Below are 18995 nucleotides of genomic sequence, written 5' to 3' on the forward strand. Positions count from 1 at the left end.
TTTCGCGCCAGTTCTGTTCAGTTCGGCCGGGTCGGGACAAGCGGAACGAACGGGACTGGGCCATATCAAGCAGCGGTACCGGAGTCGGAGTTATTTTCTGGACCCGGCGGCAAGCGATGACGTCACGTGCTCAGGCAGGAGTTTGTCCGTGTTGTGACGCTTTCTCAAACAAATTTGGTCAGAACCAGAGCCGGTACCGCAGAGATGAACTGGGACCAGCTGCAGCTCAAACCGCGGATCATCTCCGCCATTCAGAGAGGTACCAGCTGCTCCACCGGACTCCACCTCCAAACCCAACTGGTTTAACTGGAAAAGCCTCAGCTTCCCTCTCAGACCCCCATCGTTGTTCTACAGTGACGTCGGTTTTATTTAATGAACCCAAACTTTATTATTTGTTAAATTAACTGTAGTTCCTGCTGCCAGGAACGAACAGAACAAGAACCTCATTACAGCTGGTTCCTATGGGCTCCCTGGGTTTACTGAGCATCACCATGTGTAGCTGTGGTTGTGTCGTTGCCATAGTAACGTGTTTTCTCCCCCCCCCCCAGCTCATCTGAAGTCTGTTCGGGAGGTTCTGGTTTTGTCTGAGCCGGACCTTCAGAAAATGACCGGACTGTCTGGCCCAGATGTCCAGGAGCTGCTCCATGCTGCCGCCACCGCCTGCAGGACCCATCAGCCAATCACAGGTGAGATTATCTGATTGGCTCACACAGTGTGATGTCATGCTCAGTTCTAACAGCATCCTCTCTCCCCTCAGCCCTCCAGCTGCAACGGGGTGAGTGCCGCAGGTTGGAGTCCGGCCTGCGGCTCGGTACTGGCTGTCCGGTTCTGGACCAGCTGCTTCGCGGAGGACTGCCAGTGGGGGGCGTCACTGAGCTGGCGGGAGAGAGCGGAGCTGGGAAGACCCAGCTGGGCCTGCAGCTGTGCCTGTCAGTGCAGTATCCGGTGGAGCACGGAGGTCTGAGCGCAGGTCAGTGAAGGCACCACGCTTACGCAGGGCGTCAGTGAATGCACCACGCCAGTGACCTTCCCAGCATTCCGTGACCTCTGACCTCTGCCCTCCAGGTGCACTGTATGTCTGTACCGAGGATCCGTTCCCCATCCGGCGGCTGCAGCAGCTGATCTCAGAGCAGACGTCGCTGCGATCTGACGTCCCGCCGTCTCTGATTGGCCGCCTCCGCTTCTCCGACAACATCTACGTGGAACACGCCGCCGACCTGGTGCGTGACCTCCGTCCTCAGATTGGGCGGAGCCTTTGGCTGACCGTAGGCTCACAGGTGTGTTGATCCCCAGGACTCGCTGCAGGTGTGTCTGTCTCGGCGTGCCGCGCTCCTATTGGCCCAGGGCCGAGTCCGGCTGGTCGTGGTCGACTCGGTGGCGGCGCTGTTCAGGTGCGAGTTCCGGCCTGACGATTGGCTGGAGAGGAACAAGCAGCTGCTCACCGTCTCCTCCATGGTGCATCACCTGAGCCACGAGTTCACCGCCCCTGTCCTCTGCATCAACCAGGTGGGTCACACACACACATACACACACACCTGTCTCCTGTCCTCAGGTGAAAGACGTCTCAGATCAGTAGCCATGGTAACTTGTTGTTTTTTTTGTTATCTGTTTAAGGTCACAGACGTTTTCCACCAATCAGAGAGCAGCTCCAGGTAAAGCTGTCCTCCAGGTAAACCCGAAGCGTTTTCATCCTGACCTGATGTCTACCTGTCTACCTGCCCAGCTCTCCGTCCTCTTCAGTGAGTCCTGCCCTCGGTCTGGCCTGGGCCAATCAGGTGACGGTTCGGCTGATGATGCGCCGTCTCCAGGCGACTGTTTCCCGTGGCGACCAGAGCAGTGCTCTGCGCAGGTTGGAGGTGGTGTTCGCTCCTCACCTGGCCCGGGGCGGCCGGGACCTCGCCGTGTGGAGGGAGGGGCTTCGCGGGGTTCTGGACCCGGTTCTGGCTCCATTTGGACCTGATGTAGCTCAGCAGGAAATGGTTCTGCCGCTTCGTCTGAACCGATGAAGATGCTTCTGGGTTTCAGCCGGGTCAGAATGAGGTTCTGGTGGGTCCGGCAGCTCAGTTCTCCGGTCTAGAGTGGGATCATGATGACTCATTCCGGGTCAGAACCAGAGCCAGCTCTGCCCATGTTGATGCCTTCACTGACCCCAGGACATCAGGACTCTCTCTGGGATCCGTTACGGTTCGACCCGTCTGCCGCCACCAGAACCTTCAATGATCCAGAAACGATTGTTTACATCAGAATGTCAGCTGGTGATGACTTCCTGCCTGTGGCCAATCAGAACGTCAGACGTATTTCTCCTGTTGTGTAAATACATTTATTTATTTTTATTGTGAAAAAAGATAAAAAGTTGTAAAAAGTTTTTTTTGTTTTTTTAGTTCTGTAGGATTGAAAGTGATGAAAAACTAAGAATATGTAAACTGCAACCTAGTTAAAACAGATCTGATGTTTTTGGTATTTTAATCTCATTATTTATGGATATTTAATACAAATATTGCAAAAAAGGGAAACTGTTAAAAACGTTATGGATCTGCTGTGGATGGTCCAACGAGCCACTGGCGCCTCCGTAGTCCCAGGTTGGAGACATGTGGTCTGTTTGTGTTGATCCGGTTCTTCTGTATATGAACCGGTTCTGTTTGGTACCGAATGGACTCCAGATGAAAAAACGAATCCATTAAGATTCAGTAAATATAAACGGATCAATTTAAATCCTAATCTGGTTTACAAGATTCTAACTTTTTCCCAATAATCCCGTTTCCCTCAGGGTCAGAACCGTTCTGGTCCTGGGCGCAGCGGCAGCAGTGCGCCTGCGCGGGTTCTCCATAATAAAGCCATCATCAGACTACCGGAAGAGCGTTAGTGTTTTTCAAATTAAAAGCTGCACCGAAGCCGGTCCCCGGGTCACTGATGGAAGCTACCGATGGAACCGGACCTATGGTGTTCATAGGTCCGGTTCCGGTCCAGGTGTGATGGAGCAGAAACCCATCTAGAAGATGCAGGTGGTTCTCAAGAACCGGACCGGTCGGCTCTGTTCTGCTTTATTTTAGCTCTCTTATTTTGAAAGTGAGAGCGTGGCCGCGCCCTGACTTCCGGCCGTGTTGCGCTGATTGACGCAGCGCTTGAGTTTTCTCTGCAGAAAGACCGAAGATCAAAAGGCGCCGCCGAGCTGTAGGTGAGTTGTTGTTTGTTTTTGGCTGCAGAGGCTCATCAGTTATCGATCAGTGAGCTCATCTTTCCGTCCACATTCCTGCTGCTGATCAGTCGATTATTAATATCTTCAAACTGATGATGAGCCGATTTATCAAATAAAACGTAAACAACAACAAACGACGTCATGACCGACAGAGGGCGTGGCCCCGCTGACCGGATGATGATGATGAAGATGATCGATCAGCAGTCGGGGGAAGCTCTGAGTTCCTGATGTTTTCATCAGCAGGTTCTGGTTCTGGTCGGGTCCAGTTCAAACCAAATTGACGGTTCTGAGTCACCGGATCCCAGATTTAGTCCCGGTCCGGACCCGTCAGTTTGATTCTTTAGAAAAGGTTCTGAACTGTTCAGTTGAGAAAAGGTGAACTTTATCAGCAAGACGCTTCACCTGTCACCATGGTAACTGACCTCCACCTGTTGCCATGGTAACCGACACCTGGAGAGCTCCAGAGTGATTATCTGTCATTAGTTTGGGAATGACTGTATTGATCATGTGATCAGAAGTGAACCAGACGGAGTTCTGCTGTAGATGGATCCGGTTCTGTTGGACTGAACCGGTTCTTCCAGAACCTTCTGGACCTGCCCTGGTTCTGATGTTAATGTGTGTTTGTTCCTGCTGCTGCAGACCATGGCTGCCTTCCTCTTCCTCCACCTGGCCTTCCTCTTCCTTCTGGCGGGCCCCGCGGCCCCGCAGACCCCCGATCCCGCCGAGCTGGACCTCCTGAACCGGAGCGCGGACTTCGGGGCGCGGCTGTACCGGGCGGTGGCGGGCCGAACCGACGACAACGTCTTGCTGGCTCCGCTCGCAGTCTTTGCGGGAATGCTGGCTCTGCTGGGCGGAACCAGCGGGCCGACCCAGAACGAACTGCTGCAGGGACTCACCCTGACCGGACTGGACCCCCAGACTCTGCCAGGTGGGCCGCGACCCCAGCATGACCCGGAAGAAGACGGCCCGCCGTCTGCAAACCTAAAATTTAACAGCAATAATTATTAGAGAAAACGGAAGGTCCAGGTTTAAGTAATTTTTTCTCCCCGTTATTCGTTCATTTCCACGTCACCGTTCCAAACTAAACATTTAGTTAGGAAGCTACATATTTAGTGTATGGAAGAGGATTAGGGCCACTGGAAAAAAACGTTTGAATTATTATTATTTATCTTCTTCCATAAAATTAAATATTTTCCAAAATGGATATATTTAATTTACAATTTAAATATTTGATTTGCTAACTAAATATTTAGTTTATTTTGCAAATTAAGTGTTTAGTTTGGAAATTAATATTTAACTTCTAAATAGAAAAATAGTTAGCAATACCGCTAAACCAATTAGGTTTTGCCTTATTAGGCTAATTAGTTAACCTAAGCAATATTTAGCTTGCTAGTGTGCAAGTTAAATCTTTAAACTGGAAATTATCTGTTTAGTTATAAAATGAAGATTTTATTTGGATTTAATAGCTAGATATTTAAATCTAAATTAAACTTGGACCTACATATTTAGCTTACAACTAAATATTTAGTTAGCAGGGTACTGCTAACTAAATATTTAGCAAGCTACAAATTTGGCTTGGAAAAATAATTTTATACTTTGGAAATATTTAATTTGGAGCTAAATAATTAATTATTAAATGCTTAGCCTGCTAAATAAATCTAAGCTAAATATTTAGCTTGTGAATGAAATATTTAGTTTAAAACTGTGACATTCATGAATGAATGGATGACTTGGTGAAAATATGAAAATAAACCTGCATGTTTTGTTGTGTCTGAATAATCCAGATTGTTGCAGTCGAGGTCTGTAGTTGAACTTCCTCTGCCTCCAGTTCAGTTCCAGGCCCTGAGGAACGCCGTCCTGCAGCCGGCCCTCCGCCTGCAGCAGGGCGCCGCGCTCTTCCTGGACCAGAGCTTCCAGGCTCCGCCGTCCTTCCAGGATCTGGTTCAGACCAAATATGGCGGACAGACTCAGAGCGTGTCCTTCTCCAGCCCGGCGGATGCCCAGGACGTCATCAACCGCTGGGTCCAGGACCGGACCCGACACCAGGCCCAGAACCTGCTGAGCACCCTGGACCGCCGGACCCAGCTGCTGCTCGTGTCCGCTGCCGACTACCAGAGTGAGTCCCGCCCACAGCTGGGCTTTGACTAGGTCGCTGTGTTCTGCTGTGGGCTTTGACTAGGCCGTTGTGTTCTGCTGCGTTGCAGTGCGCTTCAATCCTCCCTTCAACGCCTCGCTGACTCAGGTTGAGCGTTTCTACGTCGACCGCTATCATGTCGCCATGGTTCCCATGATGTTTCGGGCTGACAAGTACTTCCTGGCGTACGACAGCAACGTGAAGGCCGGCGTGCTCAAGCTGCCGATGGCGGACGGCGCCGCCATGTTGGCGGTGCTGCCAGACGAAGACGTGGACCTGACCGCCGTGGAGGGGGAAGTGACCTCAGAGAAGATCCGGGCCTGGATCCGCCAGCTGAAGAAGACGTGAGGACCTTTGTCTTCTTCATTCCTCGACTCTCAGTAAACGATTCTGACCCATCTGTTCTGTCAACAGGAAGTTGGAGGTGCAACTTCCTGTCTTCCTGCTGAAGCGCTCCTATGCCCTGAAAGATGTCTTGCAGGCGCTCTACGTCACGCAGGTGTTCCAAGATGATGCTGACTTCAGCAGCATGGGCGGGGCTTCAGGAGCCAGCCTCTCTCAGGTCAGTGGCCTAGTCAAATCCTTCAAAGTTAAAAAAATAAGTTTGAGGCCCTGGAATGTTTTTGGGTTTGAATATTCACCTGGATGGTGACAGTTAGTGTGTTGGTATTTTCTCCTGTGTTCCCAGTATGCAGCAACACGCCATCTGCTGGGTGAACTGGTTAACTGCCCTCCATGTTGACTCAATATTAATAAACCAACAGAGCTATGCTAATGCTAATGATGCTAATTCTGACAGTTTTAGCTGCCAAGCTAACAAACCCTGGGAATATTGATTGAGAATAGTTCCAATGAATGTGTGAGCCTGAAGTTTTCAGTCTTGATGTTAACCAAGGCGTGGGAACCTGTTTGATCTGATCACAACACCTTGGGCAGCTCCAGGTTTTTCCAGGTTCTTCCAGGTTATTTTTCCATTTTCCCATCACTGATTCTGAATGTTTTTCTAACTTGCTCCTAATAAATCCCGGCGCTCCGTTTCCTCCTCAGGTGTATCACGCCTCGGTTGTCTCGATGGATGAGAGCGGTGATGATGGCGGCTCAGGGGGCGGGGCCACCGCCTTCTCCTCGCCGCCACCGCGCCTCACCTTCAACCGGCCCTTCATCTTTATCATCTACCAGCAGGCCAGCGGCAGCCTGCTCCTCATGGGCCGAGTCGCCAACCCCACAGAGAACTGAGCTGAGAACCGTCCCCTTTGAAGCTCCACCCACCAGTAGAGGCAGGTTGTAGCCTCACTTCCTGTCTATCAGTAGTGTTAAACATGAGGGGGGAGTCCCCTGAAAGGGCCGCAGGGGACGCCCGACTGGTCAAGAGTTAAACAGATCCAGAACATTAAATGCCGTTCCATTCCTACTAGTCATCATCGTGTTTATTGTAGAGCACTTCCTGTCAGCACTGAGCTAATGCTGCATCCTATTTATTTTGTTGTTTCCTGCATGCTAGCAGCTTTTAGCACTAAGCTAATGCTGAATGTTTGGTTCCGATCCTAAACGGTTTTAATAAAACTGTCGTCACATACCCGAGTCTCCTGATTATTTTCCTGCCAAGACGAACCCTGAGATAAAAACTGGATTCGCCGTAGAGTTTCTAAACCAGCCGGCTGGTTGTAAATACACAAAACTACTCCAGCCTGCAGCAGATTTATGTTTACAATAGTTTTTATTCAACCAGTAAGTTTGAACAAAAAATCAATTAGAAAATTATTTTCTCTTTTATTTAAAGATTTATTAAAATATCTCCAGCTCGTTTCACTGCTGTCTGTCAAACTTGCTTTGTCTCATTCCAGCCAAACTCCGGTGGATTTCTTTAGACTACCCAGAACTAACATTTTACACCTTGATAATCTGAAAAGTGTGGTTTACATTAGATTTTTGGTCTTCTCAGAAAACCTGGAAAAATAAAAATATCCACTTTCACCAACCAGAGTCCAGCTGTAGCTTAATCTGAGTCTGACTGCAACCTGAGACTGGGGTCAAAGGTCAGCTTCCAGCATGAACACACAGCCACAGAGATGGGATGAATAGAGCAGATTCATGGGTTAGAATGGCCTAGTCAAAGGGAATCTGTCACAGTTGTAGATGGTGCACTCCACATTTTGCAGAGTTTCCTGTTAAAAATGTTTAAAGCCACCGATTTCCTTCACAGTTCTGCTCTTCCTGTTGTTCTGCCACAGAAAGTCTGAATGAAATAAACTGGAGTTTGTTGATGGATTGGAGCAAAAGGTGAGAAAAGGTGAGATCGTTAGAGGAACCAGCTGTTCGGACTCTGCTGACCTTCTCCCTCTGAGGCTCTTTTCTCTGAACCTCCATCTAGTGGTACAAAAACTCAATAAAAACCATTTTCATTCAGTTTTTTATTTTAAAATAATTTATGATTTCCACCAGTCCCAGTTAAACTCCTCTTTGGTTGCCCCCAGTGATCACTGTCCAATGAGATCACACCAACAACCTGCAGGTGAACCAATCAAATGAAGCGATGAGATGGTTGAATACACAGTGCTCAGTAGGATCGCTCAGCATCCACCGGTTCTGCTGGCGCCGCGCTGCATTCTGGGCGTTGCCCTGAAACCGCTTCCAGGCAGCTGATTGGCTGATGGACTCAAGTATAGGTGATGACATCATCAGCTTCACTCTCATTCTGACTGGAGAGAGTTGGACTTCCTGTTCCTGCCGAGAGAAAATCAGAAAAACAGGTCAGGAAGTAGACCGCACCGAAACTCAACCAGAACAATGAGGACTAACCGGGTCAGGAAGTAGACCGCACCGAAACTCAACCAGAACAATGAGGACTAACCGGGTCTGGAAGTAGACCGCACCGAAACTCAACTAGAACCACCACTGGTACCAGGTGAAGCAGACCTCCTGTCCCAATTTATCTGGTCTTAAGGTCTTTTGTGGAACCAGTTTGTGGTCAGGACTCACATGGAGAGCTTCCTGGACTGACTGTCCTTCATGCCGCTCCCTCGCTCCATCGTCTTGCTGCGCTGACCCAAGGTGCTGGTTCTGTGGTCCCGATGGTCCAGGGTGCTGGTTCTGTGCTCTCGCTCCTCCAGGGAACTGGTTCTGTGCTCCATCATGTGGTTCCGCTGGTCCCGGTTCCCGGTCCTGTGGTCCAGGGTGCTGGTTCTGTGCTCTCTCTGCTCCAGCAGGCTGGCCTGGTCCAGGAGGCTGGTTGTTTTGCTTCGGATCAGAACCGGCATGGAAGAGGTGGACTGGGTTGTCAAGGTGAAGTGGGCGGTCCTCACTGAGTCATCTGTGGGAACAGGAAGTGATGTAAGAGCAGAAACAATCACATAGGGAGTCCAGGTGACTGAAAGGTGAGCAACTACCTCTGGTGGATTTCCCAAGACCAGAAGAACCGCTGAGATCTTTGACCTTCCTGAATCACACAGAAAATCCAGAACGTGTTAGTCAGGATCGTCAGATCATCAGCTCTACAGAACCTGGACTGGACCGGTCTGGACTGGAATAAATCATGTATTTTATGTCATTTGCTGGTACTGGTGGGGTTTGTAATTGAAAGAAAAAAACTGTTGCTGGTGAAATGTCTGAGTGGCGGGTAAAAAAAGTTAATTTCCACCCCTGGTCCAAACGAAAGAATATTGTCTCTATCTGAACTGGCTCTCCTCTGGCCGGCGATCTCAAATCCCCTGATGATTTGTAGACAAGCTGCTGTAGGTACAGCGCCGTGTCAGAGCCTGGTTGTTACGGGATCTGACTGACTGACTGATGTGCTGCGGTTGTTCCCTTCCTGATGCTGTCAGTTCATCACCCGTCTGTCTGTTTACTTTCAGAGAAACTCCTGTTAGTTTATGAATTATGAAGTGCTTAGCAACTCAGATCAACTGGAACATTTTAAAGTGTAGGTTTTTTCTTTTGCTCTTTTCTTTGGTTTTGTTGTTTTGTTTGTTTTTCTTCTAATTCATGTAAAGAACTTTGAACTGCCTTGTTGCTGAAAATGGGCTATATAAGCAAAGTTGCCTTACCTACCTAAATGCTTAGCTTGAAACTGTGGCTCTTTTAAATGAGTGAATGTGGTGAAAATATGATTTTGAAAAGCGAACCCCATTTCGTTCCCCAGTTATTGCTGTTAATTTTAACTGTAACTTTAGTGAACGGTTCTTACAGAGGCCTGTCCGAGTTGACGGGTTTGGACGAAGTCGGCTGGCTGCTGAGGGACCGACTCCGAGACAGTTTAGCCTTCCTCGTCTCTTTACCTAGACACAGAGGAGACACATCATCATCGTCGTCATCGTCATCGTCAACCTCATGACCTTACCAGAGGACGAGCTTCCTGTTGAAGAGGACACAGACATGGACTTTGCAGAGGACAGACTGGTCTTGCTGTCTCTTCCTGTCAGAGAAACGTCTTTAACAGAGCCGAGTTGGAAACTGCTGGAGATTCTGGGAACAAATGAAGGTTCAGCTCACGTTTTCTCTCCGCGTGTTTGTCAGAGTTCAGCTTTCCATCGCTCTGCTGCCGCTCCAGCTGCTCCTGGCAACACAGCGCATGTCTATAAAACCGGCCAAACACAAAGCCTCAGTCACCGTCACACTCACCATCTCCAGCAGCAGCATCTCCTCCTTCTCCTTCTTCTGGTCCAGCAGGTCCCACTCGTGTCTCTTATGAAACTGCGGAAAAACACAACACATCCAGGTGAGGAGCAGACGTGGAGGAGACGCCTCCGTCGCTCAGGTTTCTGTGATCTGGTCCCTTACAGGTTCAGACAGGTCCAGTTTGTCCAGTTCCAACACTGTCTGGAAAGTATGAGGGACAATGGATAAACTCCAAACATTTAACACTCAAATAGCTGACTGGTTCCCAGTGCAGACTGGTATCAGGTCTGACTTACCTTGCGGATCATGGCCACGACATCTTTGTCTTTCTCTCGACAGAGAAACTTCTGGACGCAGAAATCCAGTTTCTGCAGCAGCAGCTTGTCAGCTGGCAGGCGGAGGGACGACCGTAACCGTGGCAACAGCTGACAGAGCTTGTACCTGAGAGGACAGGTGAGACATCAGGAGGAGGACGGGTGAGACATGGGAGCTCTACAGAGAGAACAGCACTGCCCTACCTGACGTTGGCGACAGGGTCGTGGACAAGTTCCAGCGCTGGGATCAGGAAATGTTTGTTGAAGTATTTTCTGGAGAAAATCTCTGTGGCGATTTCACAAACATCCAGGAACCTCAGGCGGTTCCAGTAGCTGCGGCCTTGAGCGAGATCTGAGGACAGAAACAGTCGGTTTGACCACAAGCTGACATGATCGACCAGACAACACCTGGTTCAGGTGAGCAGGCCGGTTTAGCTTAGCTAAGTTTCTGCAGCAGAATTGCTCTGACCTTGGATCAGCCGCTCCATCATCTCCTGACGCTGCTCCTGCTTACGGTTGTAGCGCAGGAACGTGCAGAAGGTCCGAGCCGCCTCTTTCTGTACCGGTAGCACTTTCTACAGCCGAGAGGAAGCAGAGCAGAGTTACCTGTCTGTCACCTGGCTCACCAGGGGATGATGCGACGCTGACAGCGCTGACGTTGGTGGTGAGGATGATGAAGATCCGAGCAGAGAAGGTTTGGTGCAGCAGCTCTCCGGGCAGCAGTCTGGACAGGCAGCTGTAGCGATGCAGCAGCTTCTCATGCAGCCGCCAACGCAGAGAAGATCCAACTTTCTGTTCGGCCGACAGCAGCGCCGACAGCAGCTCTGGGAGCTGAGGCGAACCACAGACAGTCCACCAGAGATCCATGGGAACACCGAAGGGGAATCCGGCGCAAGAGAAGAGGAACCATCCAGGAACAGAGGAGAAAATATTCAGAACCCAGGCAGAGGAACCACATGAAGAACCTGAGGAGAACTTAGGTTCCCTCACCTTGTTGTCCAGGATTAGATTGTCTCCTCTAGAGAGGACCACCTCCAGAGTTTCATCTAGGTGGTTCATCAGCGCATCCAGAACCTCAACAAGCATCAGTTGAAGAACGCAAACATAAAAACAGCAGAAGGTTTGAAATCGAGTCAAAAGACATTTCCAACATACACCAACAGGGGGCAGTTTCAGTGGTGGCTACTTCCTTGTCACAGGAAGCTGCATCCATTCTGAAGCTACTGACCTGATTAATGATAGGCAGACGCCGCTGGCAAATGAGAAGGAGATTACTCACAAGCGTTGGCGTGGATAGCCTGGCCGTCCACTGGATGGTCTTCTTCCTCTGCTGGCTAACGCTAGCCTCTCTGTGCTAAAGGCCAGAGGAAGAAGGTGATCCAGTGGATGACCAGTCTAGGCATGCTAGTGACCTAGCTTTCCAATGCTAACTCTAGTGAATACTCTCCTTCTCACTTAGTGGTGGAGGCCTATCATCAGTCAGATCTGTAGCTCCTATTGAAATAGCTTCCTGCAATCAGAGAGGAAAGACTTCTTCTGCGTCATGTTCATGCAGCTGATCTTCCTTCCTTAGAGATAACATTCTGAAGAGGTCTGCAGACCAACCAACCTGGCAGGAGTTCTGACAGCTAGTGTCAGTAATAAGGAAAACATTTAAAGCACCAGTTGGATCCAGTGAATCTATTTACTCTGAAATATAGGAACATGATTTCCTGTGACATCACAGGAAGCACGGCCGTGACGTCTCACCTCTAGAGCACTGTCTTGGAGCAGCAACAGGAGCTCCTTGTGGACTACATGGACATTAGACTCGAGCAGCTTCACCACCTGCCAGAAAAGGCAACATTGTGAAGTAAAGAGACAGGAAACACCAAGCAGACGGGAGTACAGGTGGTTCTCACCTGGTGGAAGCTGGCTGCTACACTTCGGCGAACGCTGACCTCTGGGTCGCTGCAAAGACCCGACAAAGACGGATGGATGTCGCACAGGAAGTGGGCGGGGTCTACGAATGCCACCATGGCCTGGAGAGAGGAAAGAGGAACGGTTTTTGAACTACTAAAGAGCCCAGAGGTTCTGGAACTGTGAGGATAAGTCCAGCGGTACTGAAATGCTGCAGTACCAACGAGACTAAAGGTTCTGGAACTGAAAAAGTACCAAAGGACCTGATCTAAGTCTGTTTTCCTCCTGAAAAACCGAACCAGAGGTTTGGAGGACCAGAGGTCAGAGGGCGGTTAGCATTCACACCTCCCAAACAAGCCAGGCTTTGACTAGGCAGATGGACTGGAGTTGGATCAAAGCAGACTGGACAGGGCTGGTGTGCATTAACCCTAAAACTCTGGATTGCCCAATAAGCCTGAAAACCCGTGAAAGGGGAAGTGACAGCAGGACTACCAAAGAACCCTGGGAGTCAGTGAGTCTTTGAGTACCGGTAGGTTGTAGCAGCAGTTACAGCGGATCAGCGTGGACTCGCCAACATCCATCTGGTTTTCTTCAGTCTGCAGTCCAGTAATACACAGAACCTGAAACTTCTGCAGCAGGAGCCTCTTCTGCTCTTCTGACAGTGAACCTGAAGCACAGAGATCATCATCACACCTGTTCAAACCAACCTTCAGGACCTTCTTGCCTATCGTCCCAGGTCTGTCCTCTGGGTTCACGTTTGTTTAAATCAGAAGGATTTTGAAGGTTCTGTTGTAACTGTGCGGTCTAACCTGCCAGTCCGCTGCAGAGCTTCCCAAACTGGAACGACAGCGACACCATGATGCCTTCATCCACCTGTGATGAAACGTCACACGCTGACATCACCAGAGGAACCAGCAGGTGAAGTCGGTCATCTAACAAAGAGGAGGGGTTTTAAACAAGGTGCTGATGGAGAGCGGGGGTTCTGGTTTGGTCCGGACTCACCTCCGTCCATCATCTCCATCAGGCTGATGATGCTGTCGAAGGCGGCCAGGCGAACGCGGCTCTCCTCGTCGCCGGCGAGTTCCAGCAGCTCAGGGAGGAGCTCGGTTCTGGTGTCATCCACCCTGAAGGACACATGCTGGGTCAGTGGGGCAGAACCTCACCGGTAAGGGTTGACTGTGTTGACTTTCTGTTTACCCGATGGCTCTGGCCATGCTCTCCAGCTGACGGCACATGCAGACTCGGACCTCGGACTCCGTGTCCCGGCTCAGAGAACGGGCCAAAGGCAGAAGCTCCTTCTTCACTCTGACGAACAGAACCTCAGTCAGCAGGAGAGACAAACCGCTTTCAGACCAACTCTGCTGCGCGCCGCTCACATGAGAGAGTCAAACTTGCAGGAAGCCTTTCCTAGAATCCGACAGGCGGCCAGTCGAGCCTGAAGGGAGTGAGACAGCTGACTCTGGTAGAGGAGAGGGTTCAGCACCTGGGAACACAGAACCACCAAGGTCCGGATCACAAAACTACAGATTCTCCCTCTTACGTAGATTTTTCACATCGGTGTACTCCCACTCCTACAGTTCGGACTGAAATGCCTCCCAGACACTGACAGTTTAACAAGGACATTCAAATCAATACAGAACTAGACCAGGGGTCTTCACATCCAGGCCTGGACCTTTAGATGGCAGCTGGACGTTTTGAGGAGGTGACTCAGCCGTTTGATTCAGGTACGTTGGACCAGGGACACACCTGGCCATGCGGGGCCCTGGGCGCCTGGAGATGAAGACCGCTGAGCTAGACTGTTCATCACTCGGTGTGCTTAGTGCTAGAAACCCTTCTAGCTGAGGCAGAGGGAACAGACACATTAAAGAGGGAAAATCAGGGACTGGATGGAAGCTTGGCCCTTTGATATTAAAGGTTTTTCAGCCAGGTGAAGGTGGAAAGAGCCAGATTTACCTATAAAATAACCCTAGAAGGTTCTGTAAGCTGCCAGTCCGCTGCAGAGCTTCATGTCATTATTAAAATTCTTCCCTTTAAATACGTCGGATCAACAGGTGGAACCAGAACCTGGCCCGGTTTACCTGAGCATTGTTCAGGAACCACTGACCTCCTGTTTGATGGTCTCTTTGGGCAGAGCGTTGATGGCCGACAGCAGAGTCTCCAACCAGGCGCTGCTCACCACTAACAGACAGAAACCAGGTGAGTTCATCCAATCAGGACCCGGAGTCAGCAGGTAACATCAGGTCTGACTGTTTCACAAAACGTCACCAATCTGCTGACGGCTCTCATTAAAAGGCTCGGTTAACCTTTTAAGGTCGACGCCCGCCCTGTGGCGGGCATGACGTCATGTTTCTGTGTGTGTTTTTTGCTCCAATGTGATAATAAATTTTGTCAAAATGAAACAAACACTGTAAAATCACAAAGTTTAGGATGTTCTGAAAATAATGATACCAAACAAGGTAAGGTAAATACTTTTTATGGTGAAAATATAAGGGTAAATTCAAAATTAGACCAAAACGGCCATTTAGACCCAAGACTCCAAAGGGTTAAACCTAGAGCATTTCAGATCTCAGGTGAGGTTACCTGTGTCCCGGTGGTTCAGGTGGAGCAGCACCGTCTTCAGGATGGAGTAGGTGTGTGTGTGGATCAGGATGATGTCGTCCTGCAGGATGGTTAAAAACGAAGTCGCTGCTGCCAGCTGGATCTCAGCACCAGCTCCATTCAAGACCTCCTGGTTCACACAGGTGGGACAGGTGAGCTGCAGTGAAACCTTTCTTGAAGTCAAGTGATTGTCCTGTCCTCAGATTGTACATACCCTAACTTTTGGTACAACTCGACGGAAAGTCTCAGCTGGGTTCTGGCGGACGAGACTCGGCAGGTTGCTGATGACGCTGGCTCTCTGGACCTCCTGACCCACGCTGAGGAAAAAGGAGGAGGCAGTTCAAAAACACCTGAACGGAAAAACCTGGAGCTAGTTTGAGCACATCTGGACTCTGGTTCTGTAATGCCCAGTAAGTTCTGTTTGGGAATCAGTTCAGTGAACTAGTTCAGATCTTCTGGGAGAGAAGTGGTGATTAGCTCCAGAGTTTAATTAGCTGCAGAGTTTAGTGGGTCAAGGAAGAAGGACGGGAAGAGGGCATCAGAAATCTGACAGCTGGAGGCCAGAATGCATCCCAGAAACTCTGGTCCAGGACTACATCAAGCAACCTGTTCCCCTCCTGGCCTGTGGGGGCGCTGCACCAAGAACCACTGAAGACACTGAGTGCAGCTTTCTTCTTCACCAAATGGAAACAAAATGGAGGCGTCAGATTTTAACAGTTGGAGGATTTCCCTTTAGTCTTTGGCTAAAGACCAGGAGCCATTTCTGCTACTAATGCTAGGCTAACACGTTTGTTTCTCTGGTTCCTCTCTCCAGTGGTCAGTGGCTGAGAGGCGGGGAAAGCCACGAAGGTCTTCAGCCCATCACAGAGATGCTTCCTACAACTAGGTGTGTCTCTAGCTGTAGGAAGAGTAGAGTACATAACCAGTTCATCAGCAGGACTGGAGAACCTGCGTGCTGCTGAGGAGCTGATCCAGGTGTGTTGGACCAGGATCACACCTCCAGGTAGCAGCTCACCCTCGAGGCCTGCAGCTCAGGATCATCGCTAGCTTTCCTGCAGCCGCGCTGTTGGACTGTGGACTGTAAATTCTTAGATCCTGCATTTTAACTCCTAGAGATGTTAGTCAGTACATCACCTGCATCGCATCAGGATAATAATGACCTGGGCTCTGACCACAACCACCTCATCAGTGACCTGGTGACCTCACCTGAGCAAGTAAACGGCTCGCTCCACGTCATTCAGGTCTTCATCCACAGTCAGCTGATCGATCTCCTCCGCTGTCTGAAAGAAGAAACATGAAAACATCTCGGAGGCTCCGCCTACACCACACTGATGCCACGCCCACTCATGCTGAAGCCACGCCCACATCACTATATTCAGAAGAGGAAACTTTGACATCTGTTCAGTTATTGATTAATTATTAATCAGGTGGTGATCAGATCACCTGCAGAAGTAGCACTGTTCAGGTTTTACTATCATGGTCTGCATGTCGTCATATGAACCCTAAATTAACCCTAAATGAACCATAAATGGACCATAACTGGACCCTAAATGGACCCTAACTGGACCAAAAATGGACCCTAACTGGACCCTAACTGGACCCTAAATGGACCCTAACTGGACCAAAAATGGACCATAACTGGACCCTAACTGGACCAAAAATGGACCATAAATGGACCCTAACTGGACCCTAAATGGACCATAACCGGACCAAAAATGGACCCTAAATGGACACTAACTGGATCCTAAATGGACCATAACTAGACCCTAAATGGACCCTAAATGGACCCTAACTGGACCCTAAATGGACCATAAATGGACCATAACCGGACCCTAAATGGACCCTAACTGGACCCTAAATGGACCCTAACTGGACCCTAAATGGACCATAAATGGACCCTAAATGGACCCTAACTGGACACTAACTGGATCCTAAATGGACCCTAACTAGACCCTAAATGGACCATAACCGGACCCTAAATGGACCATAACTGGACCATAAATGGACCCTAACTGGACCCTAAATGGACCCTAAATGGACCCTAAATGGACCATAACTGGACCCTAAATGGACCCTACCTGGACCCTAAATGGACCATAAATGGACCCTAACTGGACCCTAAATGGACCATAAATGGACCCTAAGTGGACCATAAATGGACCCTAACTGGACCCTAAATGGACCATAACCGGACCAAAAATGGACCCTAAATGGACACTAACTGGATCCTAAATGGACCATAAATAGACCCTAAATGGACCCTAAATGGACCCTAACTGGACCCTAAATGGACCATAAATGGACCATAACCGGACCCTAAATGGACCCTAACTGGACCCTAAATGGACCATAAATGGACCCTAAATGGACCCTAACTGGACACTAACTGGATCCTAAATGGACCCTAACTAGACCCTAAATGGACCATAACCGGACCCTAAATGGACCATAACTGGACCATAAATGGACCCTAACTGGACCCTAAATGGACCATAACCGGACCCTAAATGGACCCTAAATGGACCATAACTGGACCCTAAATGGACCCTACCTGGACCCTAAATGGACCATAAATGGACCCTAACTGGACCCTATGTAGGGGCTACATGAGGCAGCTGACACCTTACTGAACCCTCAACTTGTTACAGTGTTGATTGTTTAAATGTTTTATCATTTTGTCTTTTAATGTTTTTTATTCAAAACTTTGCAGCATTTTGTCCAAAATAAATGGACCTATGGGACATTAAAGTCCAGATTCTCAAGTCTTCATCTCTTTGTTCCTTTGTATTTCCATTCTTCTCCTTGGATTTTTGCTTCATATGTTCTAGTTTTTATCTCTCTCATCACTTCGTTACTAGAACCAGCAAAACCTGCAGGCTGGTTCTGAAGGGTCCTGGTAGGACCCTCATCCATTCATCCCTTTGCATCCTCATGTCTGATGTAATCCTCCTTCTTCATGTCTCCATGTTTTCTTTACTTCTTTCTTGGTCCAGACTCTGAAGTGTCAGCTGTAGATCTTCTTCTTCTGTGAATTTGAACTGAAATGTGTTTTTTACGGATCGGGAGCTGAACTCTTGTCTCTGTTTGGTCCTCCGGCGTTTCACGGATCGATCAGTGATTGATTGGTTTTTCTGCAGCTCTCCTGGTTCTGCTGACTCAGTGCAGAGCGGAGATCCTGGAGCCGGTCTGTCCGTCCGGGTCTCTGCGCTGCCGGCGGACAGACCGACAAACTGCGTCACTCTGCGCACATCGCGGGTTTCCCTCCGCTTCCTGCCGCTTCACCCAGCATGTTCCCCCATCACCACCATCACCACCATCATCACCAGCAGCAGCGTCTTCATCATGCCCCGCTCATGTGAGCGCCGCTCCCGGTCCCACCTACCTTCAGGCTCCTGCGGATCGGCCGCTCGATGAAGGCCAGCTCCTGCAGCTCCTCCGGCGGCCCGCCGGGCGGTCCGGGCGGGCTCAGAGTCATCCTGCCGGGGAACATCTGCTCACTGGAACCGGCCCAGTCGCTCTCTGGTTGTTACTGGGAGAGCGGGCGGCGGAGCTCAGCACCATCCATCCCTGGCGAGAGGATGGGGGCGGACACGGGGAAGGGGGTGGGGGGTGTCTCTCTCCGTTTCCAAGGAGATCCCGTCCGCGGCGGAGCCGACGTCACACTACTTCCGGTTACCGGAACAAAATGCGGTTTAAACCGTGAGCTGGTCCAAACGCTGCAGCGTGAAGAAACTAAAATCAGAAACCAGATTTCAAATTCCCTTCATTCAATCCAGATTACAATCTCAGATTCTCACATATGAAGAACTTAAAGATCAGAGGTTCTGATTGGTCCAGAGGTTCCTACCAGGACCCTTCAGAACCAGCCTGCAGGTTCTGCTGGTTCTAGTAACGAAGTGAACAGATTGGATTAGATAATCCTGATCTGTTCCTGCAGTGACAGCGCCGAGGAACCTGTCTGTAGCTCACCTGTCTGTAGCTCACCTGTCTGTAGCTCACGTGTCCGTACCTCACCTGTCCGTACCTCACCTGTCCGTACCTCACCTGTCTGTAGCTCACCTGTCCGTACCTCACCTGTCTGTAGCTCACCTGTCCGTACCTCACCTCTCCGTAGCTCACCTGTCTGTAGCTCACCTGTCCGTACCTCACCTGTCTGTAGCTCACCTGTCCGTAACTCACCTGTCTTCTCACCTGGACTTCCTGCCATCCGGTCTTTCTCGTCCTGCGGTCTCGGAGGTTT

General features: G+C 49.8%; 3 protein-coding genes across 5 annotated transcripts; 2 read left to right on the plus strand and 1 right to left on the minus strand.

Moving 5' to 3' along the window:
- Positions 1-3: 3 nt before the first annotated feature.
- Positions 4-2848, plus strand: xrcc3 (X-ray repair cross complementing 3). Its single transcript, XM_005805186.2, has 7 exons — positions 4-259; positions 549-686; positions 758-970; positions 1066-1220; positions 1294-1506; positions 1615-1652; positions 1724-2848. Exons 1-7 carry the CDS (start codon positions 205-207, stop codon positions 2004-2006), a joined length of 1095 nt encoding a protein of 364 aa, XP_005805243.1. The 5' UTR covers positions 4-204; the 3' UTR covers positions 2007-2848.
- Positions 2849-3069: 221 nt separating this feature from the next.
- Positions 3070-6906, plus strand: LOC102230816 (protein Z-dependent protease inhibitor-like). Its single transcript, XM_005805155.2, has 6 exons — positions 3070-3175; positions 3836-4124; positions 5025-5312; positions 5401-5674; positions 5745-5892; positions 6378-6906. The coding sequence occupies exons 2-6, from the start codon at positions 3839-3841 to the stop codon at positions 6564-6566; spliced, it is 1185 nt and encodes a 394-aa protein (XP_005805212.1). The 5' UTR covers positions 3070-3175; positions 3836-3838; the 3' UTR covers positions 6567-6906.
- A 205-nt stretch (positions 6907-7111) lies between these two features.
- Positions 7112-18755, minus strand: ppp4r4 (protein phosphatase 4 regulatory subunit 4). Of its 3 annotated transcripts, none has more exons than XM_023347451.1 (25): positions 18138-18755; positions 15962-16035; positions 14970-15072; positions 14738-14885; positions 14262-14335; positions 13534-13640; positions 13355-13462; positions 13160-13281; positions 12967-13089; positions 12685-12824; positions 12160-12279; positions 12008-12085; positions 11249-11332; positions 10916-11089; positions 10728-10833; positions 10463-10610; positions 10241-10385; positions 10107-10145; positions 9948-10019; positions 9819-9876; positions 9667-9741; positions 9514-9604; positions 8717-8766; positions 8310-8640; positions 7112-8054 (listed from the first exon to the last, which is right to left on the minus strand). In XM_023347451.1, the coding sequence occupies exons 1-25, from the start codon at positions 18243-18245 to the stop codon at positions 8021-8023; spliced, it is 2712 nt and encodes a 903-aa protein (XP_023203219.1). In that variant the 5' UTR covers positions 18246-18755; the 3' UTR covers positions 7112-8020. The 3 variants fall into 3 exon arrangements, with proteins under 3 accessions (XP_023203219.1, XP_005805244.1, XP_023203220.1); XM_005805187.2 differs by having other exon boundaries at positions 9819-9882; positions 18138-18754; XM_023347452.1 differs by lacking the exon at positions 10107-10145 and having other exon boundaries at positions 9819-9882.
- Positions 18756-18995: the final 240 nt, after the last annotated feature.

This window comes from Xiphophorus maculatus, chromosome 15 (assembly GCF_002775205.1).
Source record: "Xiphophorus maculatus strain JP 163 A chromosome 15, X_maculatus-5.0-male, whole genome shotgun sequence".
Classification (NCBI taxonomy): Eukaryota; Metazoa; Chordata; class Actinopteri; order Cyprinodontiformes; family Poeciliidae; genus Xiphophorus; species Xiphophorus maculatus.

Excerpts from the sequence above, each read along its gene's own strand:
- ppp4r4 (XM_005805187.2), bottom strand. The coding sequence starts at position 18,245 with ATGTTCCCCGGCAGGATGACTCTGAGCCCGCCCGGACCGCCCGGCGGG. Across the intron at positions 14,336-14,737 it reads CCTGAACCACCGGGACACAG|TGGTGAGCAGCGCCTGGTTG; the intron begins GTAACCTCACCT and ends TCTGTCTGTTAG. Across the intron at positions 11,333-12,007 it reads TCCAAGACAGTGCTCTAGAG|GTTCTGGATGCGCTGATGAA; the intron begins GTGAGACGTCAC and ends ATGCTTGTTGAG.
- LOC102230816 (XM_005805155.2), top strand. The coding sequence starts at position 3,839 with ATGGCTGCCTTCCTCTTCCTCCACCTGGCCTTCCTCTTCCTTCTGGCG. Across the intron at positions 4,125-5,024 it reads GGACCCCCAGACTCTGCCAG|TTCAGTTCCAGGCCCTGAGG; the intron begins GTGGGCCGCGAC and ends CTCTGCCTCCAG. Across the intron at positions 5,313-5,400 it reads GTCCGCTGCCGACTACCAGA|TGCGCTTCAATCCTCCCTTC; the intron begins GTGAGTCCCGCC and ends GCTGCGTTGCAG.
- xrcc3 (XM_005805186.2), top strand. The coding sequence starts at position 205 with ATGAACTGGGACCAGCTGCAGCTCAAACCGCGGATCATCTCCGCCATT. Across the intron at positions 260-548 it reads CATCTCCGCCATTCAGAGAG|CTCATCTGAAGTCTGTTCGG; the intron begins GTACCAGCTGCT and ends CCCCCCCCCCAG. Across the intron at positions 1,221-1,293 it reads TGGAACACGCCGCCGACCTG|GACTCGCTGCAGGTGTGTCT; the intron begins GTGCGTGACCTC and ends GTTGATCCCCAG.